Raw genomic sequence first — 21,534 nt, 5'->3', positions numbered from 1 at the left:
AAAAATAAATAGAAAGTTGGAAAGAGATTATGGGAAGGGCTAGATTACTCCATTTTATGATTCATTTGTATCATAGTAATTTACCAAATGTTTGCAGAATGCCAAATCTCCTTCCATGAAACTTGAAAGCTTTATGCTTAAATTATACAGTTTTCCCTAAAAAAAGGTAAAATAAATTGGTGGCATTAATTTTTAAAAAATAACAATATTGCTGCTGTTATTCAGTCTGCAAGCTCAAATCCTGCACTAGTTCTCTTCTGCATTCTGGCAATGCATCTTAATGTAACTCCAAAGCCAGCTTGCCCCTGTCACCTCCTCAGCCTTAAGGAGGATCAAAAGGGACTTTTTTTTACCAGATTCTGATTGTACTGATCCCTTGAAAATCCCAGTAGAGAGAGCAGAAAAGAACAGGAGGTCCCTGTCCTTGTAAGCAAGGTTGGGGGCCTTATCTTGGACACAAATAATCTTGGGAAACCACAGGCATGTGCACAGAAGCACCATGCTCCCACATCAGTTCTCTCTCAGTGTGATTGCATTTACTTCCTCTTGCTTCCTTGTCCAAGGAAGTTCCACCGGGCTTCTTTGGTGTAAGGTAAGCAAAGTCCCATAAGGAAAGCCCTGTCTGGAAGCCTTGGCAGCAGGATCTTTCTGCTTGCTCACATAGGTGGTGGAAGAGCTAAGAATCACATCCTCTCTGTTATTTCTTCTCACTTCCTGGTCATCCTGCCAGTTACTGTATTTACCTCCTGCTCCTGCCCTGACCATTCATGAGTACTGGAGTGGCAGAAGGGCTGTGAAGGGTTTTGATTTGTATCCCAAACCTTTCTTAAGGTGCATCTCACATTTCTTAATGGCTTTTGTTGTACGTGAATAGGGGTTTAGAGATCTAATTCTGTGGCCATTTTACAAAGCAAGACAAAATGAAAAGCAGTCTTAGGCCATAATTATTATGTGCTGCCTTGTAGTGGAGCTAAATTCAATCCAATGTAGAAGCTTTACTTACAATAACTTTGTCTATAACAATTTTATGACAGTGAAAATGAAAGCGGACTCTTCCAAACTCATAGCTGAATTGGCTCATCTCAACAGCATATTTTAATTAAGTGGGTTTATTCCTAAAGCAGGAATTATGTGTACTTTTATTATCAAATCCAAGGAGACCTACTTTCAAACACTCCTCTATACTGGCAAAGCTACAACTTTAATCTCTGTTTGTGCCTCTTCCTAGAGGTGCTGGCAATCTCTCCAGACCAAGGATTCAGGACTAGAACTGGAGGAGGACTGCTTAGCTCTGGATTGTGATGATTTTAAAAAGTATGCAGAGCCATGACAGGAGATTTATTCAGAGTGTATTCACCCTGCCTGCCCAACCAGTAAACCTTTCTTTTCATAAGCATTAAGCCCACTCACAAAGTTAAGGAATACTTGCATCAAAGGCAGTAGACATACGGAGAAGGTTAAGTGGGCTAGGCAAACTGGAGCCATTGTTGGCTCCAAAACACATTTGGAAGAGCCAAAAGTAGAAGGGAGGAAAGAAAAACCCAAAAAATTGGCTTTCACAAAGGGAAGAATTTAAATTCTGCTGTCAACTTTCCTTGTTTATGGGTATTTCTTGTATTTCCTATTACTGTGTCGCTCACAGTACTTTTGTGTTTAATACTTCTGGGTTTATGTTCTGAGTTATCCAGCAACAGAGGTATTGGTTTTCAGTACTGTTGAAGCTGGGTCCAACAACTTCATGCCAGTTGTGTTTGTGTGATTTCCATTCTTATTTTGGTGTAACTGTTGTGGCTATGGAACCACCCCAGCTGTCATTATGACTTAAAATGTTTAATGAGCAATGCTTATCTGGCTTATTTTCTTTAACATGTAAATAAAATAAAATTACAGAAAATATGTAAAAGTCTCATTTGAGAGATATTTGCTGCTTATATCACCTGGTATTTAAAAGTTTGGACATCACTGAGAAATTAATACATTCTCTGCTACTGTGATTTAAATACCATACACAAATAGGGAAATATTGGTTCCTAAAATGGCTTTTTCTTTAGATTATCTTAATCAGTGCAGAGAACTGCTTCTGTTTCATCTGTCTGAGAGACCATGGATCTGATCTGGAGGAAGTATTATGAACCACTAATTCTGGTTGGGTTTGCCTGGGGCAATGGGTGTTTGATTCATTATTGTTATCATTGGGGTTTGTTTCTTAATGATTTCATGTTGGGATGGTGTCCAGATACCTCAATGGGTATAATTTCAACATCATTTGTGTATGAACTATTGCATTTCTATCCAAATTTTGGGTAGCTCTTCCTAGCAGTAACTGAAAGCAATCATGTAAAATTGTCTTGCCCACAAATCTGTTGCTACGAGTCACACTGTATTCTTAGTACCAGCAAACAGAGATGGGACAAAAGATGAGAACTGTTTGCTTTTACTCTGTGGAGTAAACTCTTTACTCTGTGGAGGCTGAAGATCCTGGATCAGAGAGGGAAAACTAGAGGCCAAAACCTGGAGCAAATCTAAAACCTGGAGCAAATCTCACTGGGGTAGCTGGATAGAAACAAACTGACAGCACTCAGCAGTGGGAGACAGAGCAAGCAGGTCTGTGCTTAAAGATGACTGTGCCCATGAGCTAGTGATTGGAATGGGCTAAGTCTCTTTTAGGTGATGTGGTATGGGTTTACAGCTTCAAAAACAAAACCCCAAACCACAGGCATGTGGGACAGCTGTTTCTAGGAGGAGTGCCAATGTGTGACTGCTCTGGGTTGATTTGAGCATTTTTGTTCTCTCCCCATGGCAGCCAATCCCAGTGTTCCTCACCGTGCACAATGCAGCAGAAGTCATAACCTGCGGGTTCCAGAAGTTTGTGCAGAAAGAGGTAATTGATCTATTAGTCAAGGTAACTCCTGTGATAGATATGCCCCAGAACAAGATACCTAATTTCTCTTAATACAGGCATTAGTGCCATGTACTTTTCTAGACTTACTGTAATAGCAATTCATTAATGAGATCCTGAGAGAGCTTTTTGCTGTTAACAAGTATCTATACTGATGTTTCCTTTCCCCTTATTTGATGAAATACTGCAAATACATATCACCAGTCTGATCTGCATTTTTAAAACTGGCTTGGCCCTGCTTAGTTTTTGCTTTTGAAAATGAATATTCCCTCTCTCTCATGCCCCACATATAAATCTCATTGTTTGAGCTGAGAGGAATGAGGACTATGCCCTTACATCTAATCAGTATAATAGATCTTGTGTATTATATGATTACAGATAGGTCATGTCTCCACATAAAATGCCGGAGGAATGGTGCATTTTTGAATTTGTTTTGAATATTTGAAATTCTGCCCCTATGAAAGTCAGGAGAATAATTCTTGTACCCTTTTGTAAGAACTGGAGGGTTTTTTTCTCACAAACTGCATTGGGGAGCCTTCTTTTTAGGCTTTTTTTGAAATGTTTTTCTAACTGACTACAGAGTTGCTGTGTGAGCTAACACTGGGAAATCATTCATCACAAAGTTGTTTCTACAGTGGCCTCTGGCTTGCTGTGAAAGGCATCTCTCATTAATTATAACAGTTTTCTGTATAGAAGACAGATAAATGAGTGTTTACTTCATCTAACAAACAGAAGAGATCACTAAGGTTATGCCTAAGAGACATAGCAGTGTGTACCATGGCATGTCCCTGTGTCATTGTCCTCTGATTAGTGTCCCTGTCAAAGTGTTCCACATTTTCCTTCTATGCCACAAATTTATGACTCCTCTCTTCAAAAACAAAAGCACTACAGATAAGGATAATGCAAACACAGGCCTAACAGAAAGCTCCTCAGGAATAATTTCACATCAAAGATTTGGGAAAATTTCTTGAGTTTAGATCAAGATTGGTTTGTATGAGGTAGTACCCAATTAGGAAAACTCAATATTTGAGTACATGTCACACAGTTTTGGTACAATTCAAGTCAAGTTTGAGGAGCAGGTATAAAGTTCATGACTGGTTTTAGGTTTACTTGCTGGTAAGTAATCTGAAAATATAAATCAAGGTGAAGTAAGCTGATCTATAATCCTGATTCTTCTTTATCAAACTAAATTTGCTAAGCAGTGCTCAAATTTTGAATGCTGCTCATTGCAATGTTTATGTGTATGGTGCAGTAAGATCACTGTCCAGTTTTTGGAAGGAGAAAACACTATTTTACCATTTTTATCATTACATTTTAATGTTTTAATAATATTTTCTTTTTTACAGCAGACTTCTCATCTGAAAGTCTGTAGGTAAGCTTTTAAAACTACTCAGATTCAAATTCAGACTTGTTTTGGCTCCAGCTTCTGTATTTGCTTCAGATAATGGCACACCAAAACAATGAAGAATGTAAGGCACATTCCTGTGGGCAATGAGCCTAAATTGCAACATAGGAGTAATTAAATATTTTTAAAATTTTTCAGCAATTGCTTGAATAGTTTGATATGTTCTTTCCCCTTACAAAAACGAAATTAACAATAAAACAGCCCATAGCAATGCTTTCGGAAAGGCTTGAACTCCCAGTGGGTAATCATAAACAGTAAAAGAAAGAAAATTAGTGTCTTAGAAAGTAGCTAAAAATTCCCTTCCTCAGAAATGAAAGGTAAATGAGATCCATTTCTACTAGAATCATTAATAGCGAGGTGAAGGTCAGTCTCTTCTGCCAGGTCTCAAATGAAGGGACAAGAGGAAGTGGCCTTTAATTGCACCAGGGGAGATCCAGATTAGACATTAAAAAAAAAAAAAATTCACTACAAGAGTGGTTTGGCATTGGAATAAATTGCCTAGGGAGATGGTAGGGTCACCATCTCAGGAAGGGTTTTCTGCACGTGGCACTTGGGGTGATTATGGTGGCACTGGGTTGACAGCTGGACAGATTATCTTGAAGGTCTCTTCCAACCTTGATGATTCTGTTATTCTGTGATATTAAGCTGCACAACTACCAACCCTTGGTGGCCCTGGTTGTTTAGGCTTCAAAAAGGAGATGGAAAAGGACAAACAGAAATCAACCAGTCGTGTTAAAATTTTGATTCTATGCCCTCACATCCCCTTGAAGAATGGATATTTGCTGTCTTCCACATCCTGTAATATTTTAGCTGTACTTTAGAATGGATAAGGTTGGGTTATTATTTAGTGTACTTAGAGGCATTATCTTCCTAATTTCTTCCTGTTGCTTCCATTATCTGACTATGTGGCCTTGTCTTCACCACTGGATTATTCTCAAGGATACAATTTTAAAAATAATCTTTATTCTGTCTTTTCCCATGCCCTTAGAGAGTAGGAAAATAAGATGCAAAAGCATGTGTATGTTAATATTAATAGTGACAGTCCACAGAAATTCCGCAGTGTATTCCCTGTAGCTTAAAGAAATACTGACTCAGCCACAGGTTAAGAATTTATTTAGCTTAAGTTGGTGGACTAGGAGAGGACTTGTACTGTCCTTAAGACATTTCCAATGTATACCAGTCAATTCCACCACCTTGCTCTGTGCTCTGGAGTAAAAATGTCACTTGTAATGGAGTCACATCTGCTGGAATTGCTGTAACAGCCAATTAGTCTCAATGAAATAACTTTTTGGTAGCCATTCATCCAGAAATTGGCTGATTTTGGCTTTTTGAAAAACCCTAGGGAAGACAGATGGCTAGTGAAGAAGAAAAATACTCTCTACCAAAAAATCTTTTTTTTATCACTTCTGAGGTGTTTTGTGCTGCTTCGCTTCCCATAAAACTTTACTGTGTACAAGTTATGAAGAATGCATTATGTAAAAATATTGGTGGCAGAAATTATTTTTAAAACCTAGAATAAGAAAATTAAACAAGTGTCAGTGTAAAATGGAGTGGAATTGTCTCTGCTTTGCTGGGAGTAGAAATCCAGGTTGAAAGCTTTTGCTCTTACCTTTTTTTTTCTTTCTCTTCTCCCCAGTGTGCTGTTCCTCCTGGCAGCAGCAGTGTGCCTTCCTTTGTGTGACACACAGGTGAGATCTGCTTTGTAAAGCAGCTTGAGCTAGGCCTTGATGCTTGACACCTTGTTAGAATATGAGGGATGCAGCTTTTACTGGTAAGCTTGAGTAGGATTCCTGCAAGGGAATTGTAAATGTTTCCTGTTGCTGTCTTGTAGTCTTGCTGGGTTTACTGTGTTTGCATCATAGTAAAACCTCTGAGCAGTGTGGACCTACACCTCTTTGGTGAAGGTGGCAGGTGGGGAAACCACAGTTTTACTTTGTAATAGTGCTTACAGCAAATCACTTAGTTTTGAATTATCCGTGTGTACTTTCAGGAATTTCCTGAATTAGTTTTGCATTCTCTGTACATGCTTTCTGTAGCTACCTGAGAAAGAAAGGAGGTGCCTCCAGAGAATGCTCCATTCACAAAAGATCCAATCATGGGAGAGTCTCTTTTGGAGACCTAGGAAAGCTGCTTCCTTGCTTTAGATACCTCAGTTAATATCTGAAGTCAGATGAGTCTGGAAATTGGTGTACACATCTGAAATAGAATTATCCTTGCTGAGACCAGCTGAGAGCCTGCTTAATTGGCGTATGCTAGGTTTCTGAGTGTGACAGGAAGAATTTCAGTCTTCCTAGTCTTCTTTAGTCATCTTCCCTTTCTTTGTAGCACAGCTCCTGCTCGCTCTACTTGCTTTGCAAAGCTAACTGCAGGGGAATTGCAATATGTATGTTTGCATGTTCATGCTTTTATTTATGTAGATGTTCTTTATTTCAGTTTGATCCAAATGGGTATTTATGGGCTCTAATTCACTTGATCTGTGTTGGTAAGTAATTTTCTTCTAGAAAAAGAATTAGGAAGAGTAAATGTGTTGGAGAAACCAGCTTTATTATGAAGTTACTGATATCTGAGACTCTATATGTTAGAAACACTTGGAAAGAATGGAGATCAGTAAATATAAGAAAGTGCGTTCTTTTTATAGCTTTTATGTTGAAAACAACAATAGAACACACTGCATATTGCAGTCTGTTAACTGTGGATGAGAAAATGCACATCCAATTTTAATCAGCACTAAGCTTTTCTGGTTGTTTTTTGATGGTTGCCTACTGAGAGAGACTTCTTTCTGAGGGGAGAAGAAACATGAAAAATAAAGCAATAGCTTATACTTGCAGCTTTGTTGCACACACAGATTTTATTTAAAAACTTTCAAAAATATACAAAAATATCATGGACTATGGTCCCAGAGGAGGGATGTTGAAATGTTGGAGTTTTTTTTCAGGCAATTATATGCATTAAAAAAAAAAAAAATAACAATGAGTTTCATAACCTATCAGGTTTTCTTTTGTCTTTTTTTTTTCTTTTTTTTTTTTTTTTGAGACCAAGCATTGATTTGGATAAATAGTAGTTGTTCCCTGAAAATTTAGAAACAGTCAGACTGGAAAACCTGAAGAAAACAAGAGCAGTAATAGGAGGTTTTTGGAATATTTTGGTGGATAATAAGGGACTTGTATTTGATTCTTATCTGTTCTATATACTGAGTGAGTGACTCATTCATATGTTAAGTCTTGTCTGCAGATTAAGGATATTCCTTCTTTCTGAGCAGAGGTAATATGTTTGTATGTATTCCTGTCTAGGAAGGTCTAGAGATCCCCATCTGAAATGTTGTTAACATACAAATAAGAAATAGCTTTGGTGGTTTTTTGAGAAATATCATATGGTAAACATTTGTTCATTTATATAAAAGTAAAAGCTATGGATTTTCCACTTTAAATGCTTTTTTTGCTGTGATGAGTGATGTTCTTGCTTTCTCAAAGCCAAGGAGTCTCATTTGTAAAGCAATACCTGGTCATGGAGGTGGAAAATTGCTTAGAGAGTCTTCAGAATGCTTCATTTGTGTGTTTGAAATGTGCAGGAAGTGCTAACAGAATGTTTATTTTCAAAATATAGCTGCCTTCCATTTCTCTTGGTTTTGAGAGTTGATATCGCTATTGGGAGTTATTTGTGTAATTAGATTTCCTATCAACTGGAATGAAGGTGCTACGAGAGAGGGCAAATAGATGAACTAACTTAATAGTAAATCAAGAAAGACAGAGCATTACAGAGGGGATGTGTGGTTACCCTTCAACTTGTGTAATGGAGGCAGAATTGAGTATATCTATTTCATAGTGTTCTACTGGATTGACATTTCATATTCTGGTTTTCTCTATGAATCAAAAAAATACCCCAAAGCCTGGAAGAAAGGATCTGAAAAAACAGAGCCTGAAGCTGTGTAATTTCTTACATAAGTGCTCAGATCTTTACCCAGGACAGAAATGGAAGCTAACAGGAGGTAGATGGTAGGTTGGGAATGTAAAGAACTTGGAGACACTAAATCTGAGAGAACTTTAAATAGAAAAGATGGCTCAGACCAGACAGCTCTATGATATCATAGATGATCATATATATGATAGAACTTACCCCCAAAATGGTGTGGGCTGAAGAACCCATTCTGTGACTTTTCTGTATGTATTTACACACAAAACCATGCACAAACACACAATCTCTCTTTTGTTGTTGTTGTGAGCTAGTAGATGTCTCATCCTCAGAAGGACTAGCAGAACCACAAAGCGTGACTGTGCTCAGAGCTGATAACACTTTGAAAACCATTAATTTGAAGCAATAGGTTCATTTTACTCATGGTTTAGGAATCCTTTGTGCTGTGGTGCTAAACTGTAATTCAGAGGGGTTCCATGTCTGCCAGTACCACAGCCAAACAAGCTGTTGTTTGTCAGAACAATCACATGATACGGCAATTAGACATGTCATTTCAATTACAGGGGCTTACAAAGTATTTCACAAGTTGTGGAAACCTGGATCTTTAAGGTAATGTGTTTTCTTATTCTTTCATAAAGAGAGATGACTGTGATGTAGGGAGGTCTGCATGATCAGCAGGAGCTGGGCCACTCCTGGTTAATCATTAATGACTTCTCTTGCAAGATGAGCCTTATTTATTGTTGGTAGTAACAGCATGTGGTTATTGATAGTTATACTGCAAACTGGAACATTGAATTAGTTTTAAACAATGTATTATCCAAGGGTAATGACTCAGCCTTGGAAAAAGAACCCCTAATTACTGGCACAGGTGTTACGAGGAAATATGAATCTGTGTTCACGTGGAAAGCTACATGGTTTGAATCTGTCAGTATCTGCCTTTGTGACAGTCTCAAAAGTGTTCAGCAGCTGGTGGCTTACCACAGGATGGGAATGGCTGATTACCCTAAACACCTTGGAACCTTGCACTAATCCCATGTGCATGTTAGAACTGCAACCACATAATAGAAGTCTTGGAATCAGGTGGCATTGCATGTTCACAGTGTCTGTAATCTGCAGTTTTCTTTATGGATGGAGATGGGTATGTTGCCACTACATGTGATGTATAATATACATGCATGGATAAGCTTATTTATTTCAAAACTATTTTCCATCTCTGGAAATGAAACTCCTACTGACAGTAATAACAGAAATGTGTGGATCATGTATAAATTAATATGTTGGTTAATTGATAATTAATTGATTGATCTTGATAAAATTATTACTATGTTACCTTTATAAAGCATATAATTATAATATAATGTTAGTATTGCCTAATATTAACCTTGTTATATATTATATACATTAATATAATGCAATATTACAGCATTACTGTATATTATGTTTAATATACTGATCTGCTACACCAAATGAAATGCATTGCTAAAAAAACACCTTTTTTCTTTGCCTCCTCTCCCAGTGATCTGGACCAACAGTACATCAACTATGTATTCAGGTAAAATGAATAAGTCTTTGATAACACCAGAGCTGGTTTTATGTGGTATATGTTTTCATTTTCAACCTTGGCTTGTTGAAGAAACTCATAGCTACCACTACTTAAATGCATTTATTTAGCAGAACGTTCACTGAAAGAACAGTGCTAAGCTGAATGACTTAGCAGCTGAATTTTTTTGGCTCCAGTTGTAGATGGACATGCCAATATATACCTGAGGAGGTAACGAGGTGTTAATTATGAATTTGTAAATCACCGTGTGCACAAGTGATCTATCACTTCCAGAAATAATATTTACAGAGTAACTCCCTGGCAATTCCCCACTTCAGAAAATAAAACTTGTACAAAATTGCCAGAAGAGGAGGTAGTGATTACAAAAGTACTGTGTGCAAAGAACATGAGCAGTAACTGATTGTTCAGAGTGCCATTAATGGGATTGAGTAATTCTGACTTTCAGTTGTTTTTCTGATTTGGAGATAGAAGAGTGGCATATTATTTTGTAGCTAGTGAAAGAGTCTGAGTCACTGACCAGATTCCCCTGCTTTTTAAAATCCAGTCTTTTCTTCAAAGACACACAAACCAGGACATTCAGAGTACATGGCTCCTGTTAGGTTTTTGTGAGGCGTTATTTCAAGTAAGGCATCTAGAAACTTGATTCAATTCTCCTCCATCCAAAATCACATCTAATATATATTGGCCTCTTCTCTTGGGTTCATACCTAAAGTCATTTGGGAACACAAAGTATGAATAATAAATTCAAATAAATTCCTTCTGTGGTCAGAAGGAGTGAAAGAGGGAGCAGAAGCTGGGAATAAGCATACCAAAAGTGAAGTTGTGCTAGTCTATTTGATTAGATGGATATCTGCTCTTGTCTGGCCACATGAAAAATCTTTGATAAAAGTACATCAGGGACACCAATGTGTGATAGTTGCTTTCCTTCAATTCCCATTTGTCTTGTGAGCATAGTCTATATGATAACACTGTATCTCTTTCTGTCTTAGTTCAATCATATCTCCTATTTCTGTAGATAAGTAATGCAGGCCTCTGCTTCTGCCTTTATGATTCACCAGGGTTCCATTAATGGACAATATCTGGATATTAGTTTGCTTGAAGTAGGCTCTTGTTTAAGTCAGTTGTTGTTTTCCATCTACTATGAAATGCAAAGAAAATCAGTTCTACACAAAAAAGGTAGGTGTGTTTATTGAAACTTCAGAAGAATTAGTAATGGAATTTGCAAATATGCTGCCACATACAGAAATAACCTATGAAGTCTGGAATGAGATGTAGCAACTTCTCTGTATTGAAGGGAAATCATGAACCAAGCAGTAAAATCAATTGATTTTCATTTGACAGCTGGCTGACTGTTTCTCAGTTGTCATTTTAGTTGAAAATTACATCTAGGCCTGAATCTTTAAGCTCAGATTTTGGCCCAAGTCCTTAATTTTTCAGCTTTTATTGAAAAGTCATGCCTGGGCTGCTTTTCTGTTAGTTCATGATCTTGGTCCTTTGAAGTCTGTGAACTTGTGTCCAGCAGAGAGCAGGAGTCCCACATTACATGAAAAGTATGATAATTTATTTGGAACCTTTTGAAAGGGAGAAATTTCTCGCTAAGGAACTGTGAGGTGCAGCAATATGTATTTAAAACTGTGCTTTTTACAGAAAAGAAACTAACAATGCAAATTTGAAGATACCTATTTTCAGCATCTGTCTAAGAGCAAAAATTTATGATCAAAGCTTCCAAATTAAAGGTCAGCGTAACTCACAAGACGATAGTGCAAAGCAACTTGCTGGAAAACAGGTGGCTTAAGAGAGATGGCAAACTGGATGTTTATTTGTTTGGTTTGGGTCTATCTATATATGTGTCTGTCTGTGTATACATTTCTATGTGTTAGAAAAGTTCACAATCCATAGCATTTGGATCTCATTTTGCCTAGGGAAAACAAGCAGTATCATGGACAATGGGATAAGTGACATCTGAATTATTTTAGAAGTTGTTTTTTTTGTTTTGTTTTTTTTGTCAAAATAGCTTATGATGTTTGAAAGGGTGTAAAATTTGGCAGAAATTCTCTCCTTGTCTGCAACCTCCATGACCTGTCACCTCCAGTGTCTAATGGGGCTGGAATCCTGCTGCAGGAGGCACTGGCAGGGTTTGCCTCTGTGTGAGACCCCTGCACATGTAGTTATCTCGGAGACCACTGCCACTTCCCAAATCTGGATGAAGCTGTTCAGCATGTTTGAGAGCTGTGTGGAGCTGTGTACACACAGCTTTACTGCACAAACTTAATTTCTGTAGAAAACAATCAAAACTGCTTTTAAATATCACTGACTAAAGGAATGTTCTCTGAATGAGCACTAGCTCCCCACAGGTAGCTCTGGGTCAGAATTACTGTAGACATGGATTATCTCTGTCAGAGGGTGCCCAGCAGTAAATTTTGTGAAGGTGTTAAGGTATATGCTGCTTCCTCTTCTCAGGCCTTCTCAAGGACTGTTCTGGCCACGATAGGATCACAGTTCCACCTCCAGGACAGGACAGTTTCATGTGTACTGGAGGTCCTGTCTATAGAAGCATGATTATATGATTCTATGATTTATGAAGGAACTTGCTACTGTGGCATCAGTACAACCTTCTCCTCTTAAAATTAATATCAATAGGTGTTTAAAGCTCCTTATTTCTAATCTAGATCAGACATGCAGCTATGGGACACAGCCAGATAGTGCTTAGAATCATCCTATCTTTTAGGTTGGAGAAGACTGTTAAGGTCATTGAGTGCATTAACCAAGCACTACCTTGAACCTTATCCCTAAGTCCTACATGTCTCTTAAATACCTCCAAGGATGGTGACTTAGACACTGCCCTGGGCAACCTATTCCAATGCTTGATTCCAAGGCCTTTTAGTGAAGAAATGTTTCTTAATACATAGGGAAAATACATAGGATTATTGTAATAGAGGCTGTGCAAAGTGTTTCTCAGTTCTGTATGAAAGCACAGTTGTACACTACTGAGTGTAGAGACTGCCTGCATGAAGCAGATTAAAAGATCTGCCACAAATTACTGGATGTTAGAATATACCAGTATGTTAGAGTAAAAAAAAAAAAAAAAGGAAAAAAATATATATAAAGAAAAGAGAAGTCTCTGTTGGATGCTTCCAGAAGTGCAACTGAAACGAGCAGTCTCCTAACATATGCTGTCCTTACATACCATGCACTACTTCTTGTTCTGAAATCTGGAGCTGTTTGGAAGAAAAGAACACCCTAAGTAAATATATATGAATGGGAACTTTCCAGAATCAAACAGATCTGAAGAAATATTTGCTGATGTTGAAAGTCTGGAGTTCTCACTTCATCACTTCCAATATGATTATTCAATGGCTTTTAAAAAGGGAGCCAGGCCAGGAACAAGTGTAGGAGGGAAAGCAGAGCTGTGCTATGCAGAGAAGGGAGGGGTAATGTTGCTTCTCAGTGCCAGTTCATCCCTCTCCCTTGTGTTTAAGCATCTGGGGCAGTGAGGAAGAGGGTCAATGTACTTCCAGAATCCTACCTCTAATCCTCCAATCTTCTTGATCTCACCCCCTTTTTTAAACTGAAGTATTGTATTTCTCTGTACTCTGATTTCTGCATTAGTGTCCTACTTCCTAGTGGTTTTTTTTTTTCCTTGTAATCTTACATTTTCTTTTATTCCTTTCTGTTCCCCCACTTTTTATAAAAGGGGAGCCAGATTTCTCCCCATTAGCTGGTGAGGGGGTAGCATGAGAGGAGGAGTAGTAATGCCTGGCTGGCATGTTGAGGGAGACATAAATGTCTTAGAAGCAGGTAGTATCTCCTCTTGGGCTTTCTCCTATGCTGAGGCAGGTAGAGATATTTTACTTCTTGTTAAGAACCTACAAGAAATTTTCGGTCCATCCCAATACCAGTTCTTGTCTGAAATTTGGTCACAAAGTCTTGCCTAGATGGCCTAGCAGCCATTGGTGCGGAGAAAACAAATACAGGAGAATTTCAAATGGTGAATAAATGGCACTGACAAAGTCATGAGGTAAAGGCTCTACTCTATGCAGCAAAATTACATCTGGCTTCTGGAAGAGCTGCTAATCTGTCACTTTTGTGAATTAAAAATGCTGCAGTAGATTTTCTGCAATAGGAGAAAGCAGCTTTGCAGGCATAAATTACTTTTCTTGCTGACAAAACCTCTTTTTATCCAGAAAGGAAACCACGAGTGACCCAGCCCTCAGTACTGAGTACATGGGAAAATGAGGAGCAGAGGAATCCGGCACACAGAATTTGTTTTTGCTGCAGCCTCATATCCATCCAGGCTGTCCTGCTAGAAACCTCTGAATCCCTAATCTGGTTTTACAGCATCATCGTGTCTTTTTTACAGATGCTCCATTCAGAGCAGAGCTCTAGAGCAGCTGTAATGCCATCTAATCCATTTGCCTTAACCTGCCCTGCACTTTACAATTAAGGTTTTGTCTTCTCCTGTTGTTTTACTTGGACCAGAACCTGGGATGTCTGTTAGGATTATCAATTCCTCTTAGTTGCAGAAGGAAATTTCCTTCTATTTCCCAATCTCAGTGGGTTTTTGTTTACAATATAATAATTCAAAAAACAAGTTGAGTTAGCTCTACTTCTGATCACTGTTGATACAGTTTCACTTTCCCTGTCAGTGTCCTATTCTCTCTGTTACTCAGTCAAAAGCAGTAGACCTTTGCTTCCTTTTCTCTCTTTACCAGGAAATGGAGGAACTGAGCCTGTTTATTGTGAATTACTCTTGGCATCCCTTTACAGGGAGAGAATCCATGTGTGGGGAGGGCAAAATTACAATAGGGCAAATTACCTATTGTAAGTGATCTGCTTTGTCTTGTTTAATACCTTTGTGGCAATAACATCTTTTAAAAACATATATAAATATTGAGAATGTGGACATACTATACTATCTGATGCCTTTCAAACACTTGTAAAGTGTGAAGCATAAAATACCTTCCTTTCTGCCCCTCATAAATCCTTTCCTCCTTCAGCCTATTGTGTTCCACAGCTGATTTCAGTGACAAACTTCCCCCCATGGCTTCCTTGGCCATGGGATTTCCATGCTCTTTGCAGTTCCTTTTGGTGCAGGTGATTCTGTGACTGATGCTGGGGTCCACCAAAGCTTGCCAAGGGCAGGTCACCAAGCTAGGAAGCTTGGTCATGTAGAGAGCTGGGATCAGCTGGTGAGAGACCAGGTTTGGAAATGGTAGCTGTGTTAACACTGGAAAAGGGAGTTGGCCTGGAATGCTTGAGCATTCATAACATTAATGAATGTCTTTTTACCTCTGTAAGTGCAGTTCTTGCTGCTTACCAAAAAGCAAACTCTTGAGATACTCTTTTCTTCTTCTCCCCTTTGTCGTTAGTGTTTGTCATGATGGATGTTGTTGGTAACTGGAAGAAGCTGTAGCTCTACTGATGTGCATGCTTATGCCATCTCACAGCACCTCAGAATGTTTTTGTAGCCTTCTAGCCTTAGAAGCTATTTGGAATGAAAAATGTAAAAACAAACAAACAAACAAAAACCAAAAAAAAAAGTAAAAAAAAAAAAAAAGAAGATACATTTACAAGAAGAATCAGTAACAGTAAAAGGCTCTGTAGGACCTATACTGTAAATTCAAAAGGGTGAGGTCTAAGACCTCAGAAAACGTAGGTGACAGTATTTCAGATAAAGAACTGATCACAGCTGGTTTTCTTGTTCACTTGTATCTGGAAAGTGTGAATAATTTGGGCTGGTACTTGGTTTTATTTTCATGTGTTTTTAAAGTTGGCTACATGCAGTCTTCAGCATAATATGGAAGAACAACCATACACTGCAACTTTGGTGGTTTAAAAATGGGACAGCAGGAAAAACTTCTTTGCTGGGAGGGTAGAGTGGCCCCAGGAAAGTTACCCAGAGAGGTGTGGAATCTCAGTGCTGGTAGGTTTTTGAGAAATGCCTTTTTAAGACAGAACCAGAGGGCATCACCAAATATTTGTGATAGTCCTGCTTTAGGTCAGAAATTTTATTAGGTGACCCCAGACATTCCTTTCCAATCAACTTGTGTTTTCTTTTAATTGGTATTTGTGTCTCAGTTATTCTACTTAACTGGAATAAGTTTCACCATGAAAAAACAAACACAAAACTTTCAATTTATAATCTTCAGCCCATGTCATAAATTCTGTAGCATCCAATTTTTTTTTTTTTTAATTTTATTTTTTTTTTTTTAGTGTGGTGCTGTTGGCCTCTGCATCCCATCCAGCAGGTAAAGTGAACTGAGTTCTTCCTTTCTTAGGTTTCCATGTTGCTTTTGCTTTCCATGCATGTTTTTAGCAACCAAACCCTTAGGATTTTAGCCCTGAATATGACCAATAATATGTTATCATGTAGGAAGAGGAGAGAAGGGTATATAACTTGGTGTAAGTTGCATGATATTTCCCAATACCATTCTTAGCTGTCCTTTGCAAACAAGCAATATGGGACTGACAACAAAGAACAGTTTTTGAGGTGGTGCATGGTAAAGAACAAGGATTCCCTAAGCCAACATGTCCTCTTCAGAGCAATGCCCCAGCAGTCCAGATAGAGCTGAGTTTCCTTTTCTGCATTGTCCCCAGTGCTATGCAGAGTTTTTGTTTTGTTGCTTTCATAACATGGATCCCATTGCTTGGGCCCATAGCAGTATTTGAAGTAGCAGCACATCATGAGGTAAATATTGAGAAATATAGTATTTTATGGTGACTAATATTCCTACCTTCTGGTCTGTTCATAATTAGGAGGGTAAAGGTGATCATATGTTGCTTTCATTTGTTCAGCCAAAAAAACAAAGAAGGAAGCATTTAAAGTAACATAAATTCTCCTTTTTTCCTGGTGGTGCAGACTGTGTATATAGGAAACCCCCACCTGGACAGAAATACATGTTAAGTGAAACAGTCCTTCATTTCAAAAAGTGAAAGATTCATGCAAATCTGTAGAGCCTGAAGGCCAGAGACCTCCTGGAATTGCCACTAAAAGCACCCAAGCCCAGGTTCCTGGAAATGCAAGTACTCAAGAGCTCTACTTAGATCTAGGAGAACTATTTAAACCTCTCAACATGCTCTGTGTTACAGAGTTCAAATGCCAGAGAGGGAAGCAGCCGCCATATGTCTGTGTTTCCTGTTGTTTCAGTAGGAGCTATCACATGCTGCGTAATAAAAGAAGTGGATATGGTACATGTCTGTCCACTGGCAGCTGTTGCTTAAGCAGGACCTTCTGAATACTGGAAAAGAATAAATACTCTTAGGTATCACTTTTCCCCTTTTCAACCAAAGGCAAGAACTGGCTAGAAGCAAGGTCAGAGAGAAATCATTAAACACACCAGAAATGTGGAAAGCATCAGAAATGAAAAGTCAGCCAGCTGTAAAGGCTCAGAGGAATGTTAAACTAGTGATGTTCATGTAATTACTGTTGCATTGCTTGTAACAGTGGGTAATTTTTTTCCCACCTACTGAGTGTATTGCTTTGTCCCTCAGGTGATCTCTTTAGTGCCTTGGATTTTCCATTCCTGTACTTCTACAGGTTTCATAGCAGCTGCTGTGCCAGGTAATCTCTCTATAACAGGTCATGTAAATGTTTTCAAAATAAGAGATTCAGTTGACTTCCAGCCTATACTCTCAGTTAAAAACTCTGTAGCATGTAAAGCCTTACTTATACTAGTTTCTGCTGCCATAAGCCAGTAGAATTGCAAAGAATAAATCTTTGCATGTCTGTGGATATGCATTTGATGGCCTAGGATTCAAATGTGCTGAAAGTATGTTTCCTTGAGTGTGTGCATTCTGATTGCGAGAGTTCCCAGTCACCAGTAAAATAATGTTTACCCAGTGTAGCAAGTTTTGGTACATAGCATCTCTCAAATATTTCTGTAGTCAGATTAGCCCAAACTTGCTGTTTGCAGCAATTACGAAGTATTAGTCTTCAGCTGTATATGGGTGTCCATGGATTTGGCAGAATGTTGTTTTGGGTAAAAAGGAAAAGATTTAACAAGTGTTACATTATTTTCAGTAATAAAATTTCATTGCATATTGGCATAATTCTCACAGGACAACATAAATATGTTTGGCAATGTAAGGTAAGGGCAATTCATGCAGCTAAATCTACTGCCTCTGCAGAATGTCTGAAGCATCAGCAGTAAGGTTCAAGTGCTCAATTTATTTAATGAAATAAATTGCTGTTAACTGTGGCATCAATATTTTAGGTATATTTCACTGTTTCACCTTTTTATCTCTTGAGTTGCACTAAATATCTTCAAATCTCCATGACTGAGAGCCCTTCACAGCAGGGAAGAAGATCTGAAATAAACTTAAGCTATTGGACTCTTAAAAATATGGGCGATGTTGGTTCATTGAACTCACTCATTTCTTGGAGTGGAATGCTCTACTGCTCAGTGCTCCATTCTCTGCAACAGGTTGCTGAGTTTAGACCTATCTTTTGTCATCAAAGCAGCATCTGGTTCCTTGGCTTCAGACTTCACATACATCCCAAAGGATCTTATGTTATGGCTCAGTGCAAAAATTCTCAATGCCTTCTAGTCCTGGGAAGTTATCTTACCCTGCTATTTGGTGCCTGTATGGACATGCAGCTGGGATGGAGCTTGGAATGTGTTGTGCAGGCAACAGCACTTGGCTGGTATACTGGAGCCCAGCGCAGAACTTCTGGCCTGAGGAGCCACCATTTGCCACCCTTCCTGCTGCTGTAGAGAGGGGACCAACTGCATGGCATCTCTATCCAGAGCACCACACCCTCTGTGAACACCAAGGCACTTTTTGCTTCACCACCTGTGTGCTGTGTTGATCCTATCTCCTTTCCCATGCAGCTTCCCACAGCACTTTGTAATCTCTTATGCCTCACAGTAATTTGTGCCTTAAATATTTTGAAGTCCCTTTCTGTTCCCTGCTTGCTGGTTTACACTGTTCCACTGGTTCCCAATCACTGGATTGTACATATGTCAGAAGTGAAACAAAATCCAGAGCCAAATCTCATGAACTCCATAAAGTCTGCCTGAGATGTGGAACAAAATTTCCTTAAGGGTAGTCTTGGCTACAGGAGTACTGGGAACTGCTGTCCTGTAAGACTTAAGAATTAAAATTCTCTGAATTGTCAGCAGAAAATTTCGGAGTATTCTGTTCCCAGCACTACTGAGCCATCTATTTGTTATACAGTAGAAATGTATTTGACTTCCTAATTGGAATTTTGGCTTCATTAAGTTTAAACAGCTTAAAAGCTTCAGGCAGAAACTTTCCAGTGGTTATTTTTTCAGTTCAAGGCTCTGTGGAGGTTGAAGTGCGTTAGTTGCCAAATATGTGTGGTTCCTACTGAAATTAGCATTACTGTTATTCAGAGCCATTTCAATGCCTGAAGTTAATATTTCACCTCATGTTTTGAATAATCTTTACTTTTCTGATTACGCAAGTGCATTAGACACCAGCCATGAGAGTGTCAGACTTACTTTATCCAGATTGTAGTCACTGACTGAACAAAACACTAGGTGTACTGAACATAATGTAAGCTTCTTGTCCACCATCTTTCATTCTACAAATGGGATTAACACTGCAGTTCTTCATTAGGAAAACCAGGATGTCTGTAAGAGGTTGCTTAGTTGAAGTGAAGATATTTTATTAACAAGCTTTTCCCATCCTTTGCAGTGGACTGTTGGGATTCTTTCTGATGTTGCACACAGTGAAGCTAAAAAGCAGCACAACCTCAGGGCAATATGCAGCCTGGAGTTTCCTTGCAAAGGTAAGACCCTCACAAGAACACAGTGGATCTGTGCATCTCCCAGGAGAACTGAGGAATTTCTGTATCTCTCTAGTTTCTCTTCCTATTCTTCCTTGATACTTCCATGGTCCTTTTTGTGCAACCTGCACATAGAGCTGTGGCAATAAATATCAGGTGTGTAATATCCCAGGATCATTTTCTGAGATGAAATACTGTGTGTAGACTGCATCTAATGGAACTGGAATGACTATTGCAGCTAAGGATTTGGACTATTGAATTCCAGTAATACAAACTTATACTTTCAAGAGTTATTTTGGAGAATTCTTTTTCTATGAATATGTACACCAGCCATTTTGCACAGTTTGCAGTGTGTCTTTCTTGAGCCAAGAGTTACAACTAATTCCCTGACGTACAATACCAGAACTCTCACTGTTTTTGTTGTAGGACAGAGCTGCAGATGTCATTTGCCTTGACATTACCAGGGCTTTTGATGGTATGTCTCACAATATTATGATTTAAAAATTAGAGTACTACAGTCTGGATGGGCAGACAAATAGAGGGGTAAAAACAAGGCTGGAGGATCAGGTGCAGAAGATAGAGGTTAATGATTCCTACTCTAACTGAAGTCGTGTGGCAAGTGGAATGGCACAGGGATCTGTCCTGGGTCCTTTTCTATTTAACATCTTCATTGAAAAATGAGAAGTAAGAGATGTGCACTCACATTTTCAAGGGGCACCCAACTGGGAGGACCTGTCAATAACACTGGAGAATAGGGTTGCCTTCCAGAGGGATCTGGACAGGCTGGAGGGATGAGCCAACAGAAATCTTAGAAAATTCATCAAGGGCAGATGTGAAGCCCTGCACATGGGAAGGAAGAGTTGGTGGCAATAATGGAGCCTGGAAAACTGCACAGTTAGGAAGCAACTCTGTGGAAAAGGACCTGGGATTTTGATAGACAGCAAGCAGGACATGATGCAGCAGTGGGCCCTGTTAAGTAAAAAACCCAAAGTATCCTGGGCTGTACTTTAATAGGATGGACAGTAAATTAATGGAAGTGATTGTGACCTTCTCCTCAGCACTTGTTAGTTGACATCTGGAATAGGGAGCCTTGTTTTCAGGCACCTCAGTACAGGGAGGATATTGATAAACTGGAATGAGTTTGGCAGAGGGTTGCCAGGAAAGTCAGGGGACTGGATGACTTGCATTTTGGGGTGTGGCTGCTGGACCAGGCTTGTTCAGCCTGGAAGAGGGACATCTTTGGGAGAACATAAGAAACAGCAGCCACCCAGTAGCTATGGAGAAATCATCCAGAAGACAGATCTAGGCTATTCACAGTGCTGTGTAGGGCTATGTGAAATAAACAGAGAGATTCAGATTAGATACAAGGGAAAATTGTTTCACCTCAAAGACAAGTCAGGCAAGGGCAGAGGTTGCCCAGGAAGGCTGTGCTGTTTCAGTCTTTGAAGGTTTACAAGACCTAACTGGATAAAGTCCTTAGCAACCCAGTCTGACCTCCTGAGGTCCATTCCTTCTGGAATTATCCTGTGATCTGTGGATCTGGGGTCTGGCTGTACTTGATTTAAGCTATTAACAACTCAGTTTTTAAATTATTGGTGGTGAATGCAGTCAAAAGAGCTTCTCAGACTCCTTTTCCCTGCTTATATTTTACTTAGTTTTGTCACTTTCAGCTAGGTGGTCTGAAAGCCACAACCTTCCGATGTGGTTTGTGATCTCACCTTTCCTAATACAGTGAATGAAGTTGTTACATTATCACCCCTACACACACACCCCAAACCATAGATTTGCATAATATGCTTCTTTAGAAACTGTAGTCAAATGAGTGTTTTTTCCTGGGATAATAAGAGTGTAGTGATATGACTTGGCTTGTGCTTTATAAGGTGTTCCCCACTGTACAAGTCACACAGCTTTTCTCACTAGTTTGAATTTCTTTCAAACATTCTGACTGTGCAGATTTTAGTACCTTAGCTTTCTTCTTACTGTGTGGTAGCAAAGTCAGCTGATCTAGA

The 21,534-nt window shown here is 38.9% G+C and overlaps 1 protein-coding gene across 6 annotated transcripts in view; it reads left to right on the top strand.

Moving 5' to 3' along the window:
- SLC35D4 (solute carrier family 35 member D4) overlaps positions 1-21,534 on the top strand; it is a 54,174-nt gene that overhangs the window by 10,295 nt on the left and 22,345 nt on the right. For 3 of the 6 annotated variants that reach the window (XM_085572006.1, XM_085572008.1, XM_085572005.1), the window contains exons 5-13: positions 2,804-2,881; positions 4,249-4,271; positions 5,941-5,992; positions 6,738-6,786; positions 8,777-8,822; positions 9,730-9,765; positions 15,988-16,022; positions 17,266-17,335; positions 19,435-19,528. In XM_085572006.1, coding sequence (XP_085428132.1) covers positions 2,804-2,881; positions 4,249-4,271; positions 5,941-5,992; positions 6,738-6,786; positions 8,777-8,822; positions 9,730-9,765; positions 15,988-16,022; positions 17,266-17,335; positions 19,435-19,528 — 483 coding nt within the window. Of the gene's footprint in view, positions 1-2,803; positions 2,882-4,245; positions 4,272-5,940; positions 5,993-6,737; positions 6,787-8,776; positions 8,823-9,729; positions 9,766-15,987; positions 16,023-17,265; positions 17,336-19,434; positions 19,529-21,534 lie in introns of all 6 variants that reach the window. The other 3 variants (XM_021551526.3, XM_085572007.1, XM_085572004.1) reach the window with 1 other exon arrangement.

The sequence above is a fragment of the Lonchura striata genome, chromosome 2 (genome assembly GCF_050655825.1).
Source record: "Lonchura striata isolate lonStrDom1 chromosome 2, ASM5065582v1, whole genome shotgun sequence".
Taxonomy (NCBI): domain Eukaryota; kingdom Metazoa; phylum Chordata; class Aves; order Passeriformes; family Estrildidae; genus Lonchura; species Lonchura striata.
Note: the sequence above shows the minus strand (reverse complement) of the source record. Positions and strands in the feature narration are given on the sequence as shown.